Below are 9,639 nucleotides of genomic sequence, written 5' to 3'. Positions count from 1 at the left end.
CGAGAGTAAAGATTGGGATTTTTTTTTATCTACATCGCATAGCATGGAATTGGCACTTACATACACCGTAGCTTTTATAAACCCACCAGATTAAAAACGCATGACTTTATGTGACATGTAAGATAAAAGTAAATGAAATACATGTAAGGATTAAATGATGAGGAGCCGTGCATTAGACGGTTATAATGCACGGCTCCGAGTTGTTTAATCCGTTTATACCACGGTCCCGAAACCTTTTTAACAAATGTTATTTTTATTTGCTAAACTGGCTAGATCCGGGATTATTTTATGTGGGTTTTTAGCCGGTCTTGCCACTGTCTGAAGGCTCAATCTCCGTCAGGCTCAACAAAACAACATAAGCACACGCTGCATCGCCCGAATCACAACAGGACGAACCCAGCACTTTTACGTGGAAGTAAACACTGCTAGTACGCGGCACTCCTGGGCAGGAGCTTTCACGCTGTTTAATCTGAAGCTAGCTAGGTACCTGAAGCTCAATTGTTTATCGAAACAGCTTTGGTGGAGTCCGCTTATACCACGAACTGAAACTTTTATGTTTGACTTTACTTATCCATCCAAATTTGCTTAAAGGAATAGGCCACCGTTTTTACATACTGAGATTTGTTCTGTCCTTAGCTTAGACGAGTTCATTTGTGCCTGTTTGGTCTTCATGCCTGCCTTCAGTCACGTAAACACAGCACGTTAGCATTTAGCGAGGTGTAGAAGCTACTAAGCTCTTCCATGCTTTCCCTATTTAAATATGGTTACGTGAAGTGTTACACTATAAAGTATTGTAACACAAAATTAAACAATGTGTGATAAAAAGGGGAACTATATTATAAGGCGTAGTAATACCAGGAGTAGTTCAACATCCGCGCAGTAATGTCTTCACAGTGCTGATGTTGAATGATACAGCAGTGTTTGAGTAAAATGAAACAAAAAAATGAATTTGGCAAACATATATTTGGATGATAAAGTAGATTTCTAATGCCATGGCAGTCTTCTTTTTTTCTTTTTTTTCCCTCAAATCTGGGCTTGCATTTTTATCACTGAAACAAAAACAAAATCCCTTCCATAGCAAATTTGAACAAGATGAAAAAGGGGCATTGTCGGTGGCTGTTGACTTTTCCAAAACTATTTCATACAAATCCTTGTCCTGTCAAAACTCCACAGACATCTTATGGAGATTTTCTGTCAACATGTTTGGCAGACCGATAGTTTTCAATATTTTATGTGGCAGCATCAACGCTGCTTTGGTGTCTTTCTGCTCTGGGGAATTTTTAGCATGCAGTGTGGGAAGGGGACCCAGATGTCCATATTGTTGGATTTGGCTTCACAGTCTTTCTTCTGCAATTATTTTTTTTGTGTGTGTTACAATGCATCAGAATCATTGTCTATCTTTGTAAACAGAAAAAAAACTTTTGTACTTTTGCATAAGCTGCTATGCTATTTTAAAAGCCCTCCATCACATAGCGGCTTTATAGTCCACCTGGCAACGTTTTCTCATCTTTTTTACGGACAACTTTGAAAAGACAAGGCTGCCGAGACTCTAACCACCTTGATGATGTCCATTAAAGTAGCAGTGTTTCTCTGTATAACACCGTTGGCTGGTGGTAAGTGTATGTTTGAGTCCATAGCAGTGTGAGCCAGGTGGTGTTGTAGCGCGGCGATAAAGCGAGCATCTGTCTGTAAAACGCCCTGGGAAATGTGCCAGCCCGGTCGAGCAACACCTTTTCTTCTCTCCCAATGCACGCTGGGATAGTTTTAACCCCCCCGGTGACCCTGAATAACAACAAAGTAACGAAGTGATTTGACTCAAGGCCTGGGGAAGATGACGCTGCCAAGAGACAAAGTTGGTAATATAGTTTGAGGCTGGTCGCTGCAGCAAGTACATCCTGATGCTGTTTTTAACATCGTGATCTGGCATGGGTTTTATACCATATGCTCATCTCATGTTTTAGGGCTGGATGAGGGTTCTCACATTTCAATTCACTTTCTCTAATACAATAAATATCAGCCTCTTACCCTACCGAGCATGTTTTCTCCATTTCGGTTTTACCCTTCAAAGCTTCTCGACTGGAGCTTACAGACTCTAGGCCAGTGTGTAACGCCTCATTTGAAAGCTAAGACCTGCAAAACTGATCCTTTTTTGTTGCGTTGTTGGCGCGGTTCTATCACATTTTTGAAGAGTTTTTCTGTTGCTTTTTCATTGCATTTTTGTCACTTTTTTGTCACGTTACTGTCACGTTTTTGTCATGTTTCTTGACAATTTTTAGTAGCTTTTTTGTAACGCTTTCACCCCGTTTTGGTCACGTTACCGTCACTTTACTGTCAAGTTTTTGTCATGTTTCTTGAAAAAAATGTGCGGCTTTTTTTGGTCCGTTTTTGTCACGTTACTGTCATGTTGCTGTCACGTTTTTGTCATGTCTCTGTCCATTTTGGTCAGGTTTCTTGACTATTTTTTGTGGCTTTTTTGGTCCGTTTTCATCACGTTTTCATCACGTTTTCATCACGTTTTCATCACGTTTTCGTCACGTTATGGTCACATTACTGTCACGCTACCGTCACGTTTTTGTCATGTTTCTTGACAATTTTTAGTAGCTTTTTTGTAACGCTTTCACCCCGTTTTGGTCACGTTACCGTCACGTTACCGTCACCTTACTGTCACCTTACTGTCACCTTACTGTCACCTTACTGTCACGTTTTTGTCATGTTTCTTGAAAAAAATGTGTGGCTTTTTTGGTCCGTTTTTGTCACGTTACTGTCATGTTACTGTCACGTTTTTGTCATGTTTCTGTCCATTTTGGTCAGGTTTCTTGACTATTTTTTGTGGCTTTTTTGGTCCGTTTTCATCACGTTTTCGTCACGTGACGGTCACATTACTGTCACGCTACCGTCACGTTTTTGTCATGTTTGTCATGTTTCTTGACAGTTCTTTGTGGCTTTGTGGCATCACTCTTTAGCTGTGTTTTTTTCATTGTGTTACTGTTGTGTTTCCAGCACGTTTGTTGTTATTTTGATGCTTTTTAATTTAGGTAAAGCCAAACTGGAGAAAATGTGCTCAGTTCAGGTGGGGGTTAAGAGGTTGATCTTACTTTAATGCTTCATGAGGGAGACAAAAATAAATCTCAGCTTGTTCAATAAATGAATGCTTTCCACTGTCAAGTTCAAACTCGAAACAATGAGTTGTTACTGTCTCGGGACTGGCTGTGTCGACTTGTTTGCTTGTATAGCACTGTGTATATGTTTTCCAAAATCCATGACTTTGACAAAGGTGACATTCAGAGTGAGTCATCCTCCTCACAGTGTGTCCCAGAGTTGAGTTGAGCGCTGCCCGGCTGACGTGCTGTCCTCTGTGTATGTGCTTGTATCCAGGTGCAGCGGGATGCGGGGTGGACGGCGAGCGTGTGCACTGGCGCCCCTGCTGGCCCTCCTTCTGCTTCACACTGTGGTCTGCGGTAAGTCCTCATTAAACCATTGGCAGTCGCACACAATACATTACTCCAATTCCCTCAACCTTTCATCAGTCCGTCTCAGCCCAAATTACAGTTAAAGCTGCCGCTCTTTCCGCTAATATCCTCCACTATTATCCTCCACTATTCCGCTTTGTGATTTATGGTTGTCATTACTGATAAAAATTAAAGTATAATCACAAATTAGATCCTCAATTGGAAAATGTAATGTGTGCCACTTGTGCCAATGACATCCACATAGAAGTCAATCTTTCACCTGTCACAAAGTATGGGCCCGAAGTCCTAGAGAAAGCACAGTTTAGGACAGTGATCATTTTTTCCGACTACAATAGAAAACGATGGAAGGGAATGATTATAGTGTCATGTTCTGTATTTCCACAACCCCCTTATTTCCACGTGATGGCACTGAGCTTGCTAATTGATTAGACTGAAAGTGGTGAAACACAGCTGTACATTATTTGTGAGTGACTGTCAGGTTCATAGATGTGATTTAATGCTCCAGTTATTCACTACGACTATAAACTAGGACTGGGTTAATAAACAGTTAATTATTTCCATTTGATATATGGCAACCAAGACACTAAACCCATGCTGAATTGTGCATACACTTACTTTCATGATACAACTTTATTACCATTTGGTCGGGAAGCCTGAATTAAACCCTGTTCAGTTCCACTTTTGTTTTTTATTTCTATATTTTGCCATATTGCCATCCATACCAAACGTGCTCCTAATGCACCAAGAATATCAACATACAGCATTTGGAGGAGGACCTATTGTACAAACACAACGTCTGGCTAGCATTGATTTTTTTTTTTTTACATACTGAGCATCAAATAGACAGATGTATAAACTGTTTGATGTTGCCATATTTTCTTACGTACGCCACTGGATGTGTATCGGACCCACAAAAAGCAGAAACACAGCTAATTCCAATATAAAAAGTAAAATCTCCAGGGATGGCTGGTTATCAATGGGCTAGGTGGGCTAAGCCCCGCCTGTAATTTTTTGACAAAAGAAAGTATTTTTCATTTATTATAGTTAATAAATGGCACGGTGGTTAGCGATTCCCACCTGGATGGGGTCTTTCTGTGTGGAGTTAGTTCTCCCCTTGTCTGCGTAGGTTTCCTCCGGTTTCCCCTGCCACTAAAAACATGTACAATAGGTTCCCATCTGGGGCCAGGACTCCCCTGTAAAAGAGATCCCTATTCTCAGTGGGACTTTCCTGGTTAAATAAAGCTCAAGAAAGAAAAACAATTATATAAAAAATATATATCAAAATTAATTCCCTAATGTCTGTGTAAAATCATTGTAGTTTTATAATAATAATACTAATGCATTGGTTTTATATAGCGCTTTTCTGGACACTCAAAAACGCTTTGCATTGCACTATTCATTCACCCCATGCTCGGTGGTGGTAAGCTACTATTGTAGCCACAGCTGCCCTGGGGTAGACTGACAGAAGCGAGGCAACCAGTCTGCGCCATCGGCCCCTCCGACCACCACCACTCACTCACTCACTCACTCACTTACTCACTCACTCACTCACTCACTCACTCACTCACTCACTCACTCACTCACTCACTCACTCACTCACTCACTCACTCACTCACTCACTCACTCACTCGCATTCGCTAGGCTTCCTGGTGTGTTCCCAAACGGTCTCCCATCCAAGTACCGACCAGGCCCTTCCCTGCTTAGCTTCCAAGGTCTGACGGGATTGGGCATAGCATAGGCGGTGTGGCCACTCATCTGATATACATCTGATCACGATTTTTTCACAAGAACAACAAAACGGGATTAGACCCAAGAACGCACATGAATGTGACAGTGATCAATAGATGACAGTGCCTCAGGTCCCGCCTCCAGCACATACACACACATACACTTCAATCACAGAGCAGCTCACTGAAGACTCCTCATTGGTTACTTTCACTTAAATTTCACGCTCTCTCTGTAAACACTAGCTGGGAAACTAGCAAACACTGGTGGATTACTCGGATAATCTTAGTTTTTTGGACGACTCCTCGCAACGGAACTTTTTGCTGGCGACACATGTTGCCGTGTGTTTATGCAGTTTCAAACAGCGATGCTCCTCAATGCTACAGTGGAGTCCATGTTTACACCACAGTTCAAATCTGTCCGGGTTCAGCGCTGTTGTTAACTTTAGCAGGACATAAACGACCCCTTTATGTTCTCATATCATTGTGCTGAGGGTAAATGCACTGTTAGGTAATCTGCTGTTTAAATTATGTTTTGGAGCTGTTTGACTGCTGTCTATAGAGTGAACTTTTGCCATGTTGTAGGTCTGATGCTCTGGGAATAAGCATTGCTTATCATGCTTGTTCCGTGGGTGTTTGCTGATATGTGGTTACATGCTTCTTTTTAGTCTGACAAGTGGTAGTAAATACGTTTAGTAGATCTGATAGAAAAAAAAACACCTCGTGCATCGCCACCTAGAGTCACCACTGAAAATCTCAAAAGGTCTGTATTTTTATGAATCGTTTCTAACTAGGCTTTGGTGTGGCTGATGTGTTAACAAGTGCTGACACCATCTGGATTGTTCATAACTTGGATATTTGGATGGTAAATGTCAAAAGCTATAGGAATAATACAGTTTCCAGGACTTGCTAACTGTCGGCATGAGTTTGGATCAAATGCTGCTTCTCCTTTTTATTTTTATGATTCCAGACAGCGTTCAAGGAACAGCAATCTGTTGCTTTATTTGAGTTTACTATTTTAATTAATCTTAGTAAGAAAAAACCTTACTGCGTTCGCTCTACCAAAAGGCATAGTAAGCAGCAGTCAGGCAAAAACAAGGAGCTCTGTAGTCGATTGCCTTATCCCTGAAGAGCACCTGCATGTGTTTGTCAAACTCGGAGCCCAAAGAAGCCTTCACTTCCGTCTGTTTTTCACTGTCAAATCTCTGTAGTACTTAGCCTTGGTAATTTTCAAAATCTCCCACTCCGCTGCCTGTCAGCTTTGTGAATTTTGTGATGCGGTTTGCTAAGCGTCACATCTCTGGCCTGAGCGTTGGCCCCTCTGAGCTGGGCTTGTACTCCCCGCTGCTTCTCCATGTGTAGACTCATGCTCTGATGTGACCATTGGACAGAAGGCACGCCCCCTCACAGGCTGCACTGGCCTCCCTGACCGTCTGCTGCTCTGCGCATCGTACCGGCTAAATAGTATAGATAACAGAGCGAAAAAAAAAAACAGTGTCAGGGTCTGGCAAAGGGGATTTTCTGTGTGCGACGGTGGACTCAGAGGCGCAGAGACGATGAAAACCTTGTTCTCTTCTGTGTGCGTGCAAGCCCTGAGGTTACATCTGCCACATAGTCTGCACAGCCAAGTTTACCAGGCATCCAAAACTGTTGTTGCCCACACACTCTCTGAAGACCATCCAAGTGACTGCCATGCCAAATACCCCAAATGACGTCTCCTGTATTGACTTGCAATGATTCTGTGTAACATTATGGTGGGGGGGAAAAAACGGATAAACTCATCTTTAGACCATATGTATTTGGGTGACTTAAATAAAAAGCTAAAGATTTGTAAAGATTGTGGATGTCTAGTTATCATCTGTGGTTCAGTAATAAATCCAGTGGCAGGTGGTGCACACTTTGCTCATGTCATCTGTGAAAATATCTGCTCAAGCTCAAAAGCATCACAACATACGGGGCATTTCACTCTTTTGTATATCTTATGGTAAAAATGGTAAATGGTCTCAACTTACATGGCGCTTCTCTGCCTTCATTTGGCCCAAAGCGCTTTACAGCAAAGAACCCGTCTCCCATTCACTCTCTCATTCATACACCAATGTACACAGATCTTCTCCATACTGAGATATGTTCTTACCTGAGCTTAGACGAGTTGATGTGTACCTGTCTGGTCTTTGTGTGTGCGCTCAGTCATGCAAAAAGACCAAAGATGTTGTTAGCATTTAGCCTCTCCTCCTCTCCTGTATGGGGCCAAACGAGGGCAAATTAAGAAGCGACCAAGCTCTTCCACGTTTCTCCTTTTTAAATACAGTTATGTGAGAAGTTACACAATCCAAGTATAGACACCTTAGGAGGTGTGATTATAGGATATTACTGAGCGCGCACACACAAAGACCAGGCAGGTACGCATCAACTCGTCTGTGCTTAGGTAAGAACATATCTCAGAATGGAAAAACGGTGGCCTGTTCCTTTAAGCAGTTATCTGTACTCTGTAGCTTCAGTGTGGGCGTTTCGTTTCTCATCCAAGAAGCTTTGTCAGCACTAGTGATGCGAAATGACAAAGAAGAATCCTTCTTTGAATCGGAATGGGGCATAGGGTTCAATAAAAATATATGTTGTACCATAGCAAGTTAAATCCTACTGGACTGGCAAATATTCAGCTGACTACTATAGGCCACTCGCTCAAACATGTATTTGCATTACACTTTTGTTTTTACAAGTTATTATCACTATAAGAGGCACATGCATGTCTTTTGTATCACTCTTGAAATAGTCAGCAGGAGTTATATCTTTGTTGCTTAAGCTCACCTCCTGACACACAGTGACGGTTTGTGGCAGGAGGCCCGTTGCGGGGGTTAAGATGCTTTGTATTTACCCACGTGTGTGCCATGTTGATAGGATTTCTGCAGCCTGTGAGCGTTTATTTAGGAATTTGAGCTGTGGGCCACGTGCCACTTGTGATAAATGTATCATTATGCCTCAGAAGGTGCAGAATTAGTCACGGCAGCAGCAGCCTCAAGGGACAGCCTCGTGTGATGGCCCAGGACGAGTCTGTTCCAGAGGGGACAGAGCTGCAGCGGGGTGCTTCATATCTCACAACAGGATGGGGGTTGGGGGGGGGGGGCATGAGGGGCAGTCAATATCTAGAAGGCTTTGATTGAAGGAAAAAAAGGTTGGGAATTCAGTCAATGTAAAAAATAAAAAAAAGAAGATTGGCTGTAGGTGTGGGCTGTTGGCGACGTTTAAAAATAAGCTTGTATTTTCTTTTGCATGTTTTTACTATTACTATTGTTATTATTATTATTATTATTATTATTATTATTATTATTATTATTATTATTATTATTATTATTATTATTATTATTATTATTTTACACAGAAATGTGTATTAATCATAACAGAAGAACGTAATGCACTTTAGGAAATGAATAATACATTGAAGCATCGGAATCTAAATCTGAAATTTGCATAGGGAGTGAGGTCATGTGAGGTCCTGCTCAGTCAATCCAAAAATGAAAGCTGCATTTTGTGTGGTTGCCTGATATGGCAAAAAAATGTTATAATATTGTTTTGTTTAATTAAAGCAGTACTAAGTAACGTGTATACCTGAATAAATCCTTTTCGTAGTCCCTGTAGGGGTAATACAAGTGTGTATGGGATGATTGGATGGTCTTTCATCTCCCCCTGGTGTCTCTGGCCAGAAAACCACAATTGCAACTTGACTGCCACCGGACCGGAGCAATCAATACACACTAATAGAATCACAAAGAAGAAGCTAACATGCTAACGGGCAAAGCTAACTGCGGGCTAGCGTCACTTTAAACAGCATTTAAAGACAAGTTTGAGTGAAAAAAAATATTTCCATTGTATAATTTAATGCACAATACCCCTCTCTCCCTTCGCCTTTTCTGTCAGCGTAGTATTTACTCTCCAACACAATTAATAAGTAAAAAAATCGCAACTCGCTATGACACCTGCAGTTGCGCTAATGGCCTCTAGGGGAAAGAGTTACGTAGTACTGCTTTAAAATGTGTTAAAAAAAGTTCCTTAGTAGGATACTCCAGTTTACTCCTCATCCAAACTCCACTCACACAATTCTCTGTTACTACCCTGGGATTGACAGTTGACTTTTTGATTAGAAAAGCCATTAATTAAAATTGATCAGATTTAATTAATTTGATTAATTGCTCAGCCCTGATACTTTGGACACATAGTTAGAACTGGGGGTTAATCAAAGATGATTACATTGATGGAAGGTGCAATAGAGTGAAGGAGAGGAAGACAAAGGACAGAGAACTTGAATGCCTGTGATTGGCTACAGCAGCTGTTACTATTAGCAGAGAAACCAGAAATGTGTTTGTGCAAAATGGGAGAGAATTCCAGAGCTGTATCCGCACGCACACGGATCTTTCCCAAACCCTAAACAACGGACAATGTTTGCTCACTTA

General features: G+C 41.5%; 1 protein-coding gene across 1 annotated transcript in view; it reads left to right on the top strand.

The window, feature by feature from the left end:
* The first annotated feature begins 3,379 nt into the window (after positions 1–3,379).
* ncanb (neurocan b) overlaps positions 3,380–9,639 on the top strand; it is a 171,140-nt gene continuing 164,880 nt past the window's right edge. Inside the window, exon 1 of the mRNA XM_079574668.1 lies at positions 3,380–3,458. Coding sequence (XP_079430794.1) covers positions 3,386–3,458 — 73 coding nt within the window. The 5' untranslated portion in view covers positions 3,380–3,385. The remainder of the gene's footprint in view (positions 3,459–9,639) is intronic.

This window comes from Gobius niger (assembly GCF_951799975.1).
Source record: "Gobius niger genome assembly, chromosome: 17".
NCBI lineage: Eukaryota > Metazoa > Chordata > Actinopteri > Gobiiformes > Gobiidae > Gobius > Gobius niger.
The sequence above is the reverse complement of the archived record's forward strand: the minus strand, read 5'-3'. Positions and strand labels throughout refer to the sequence as shown.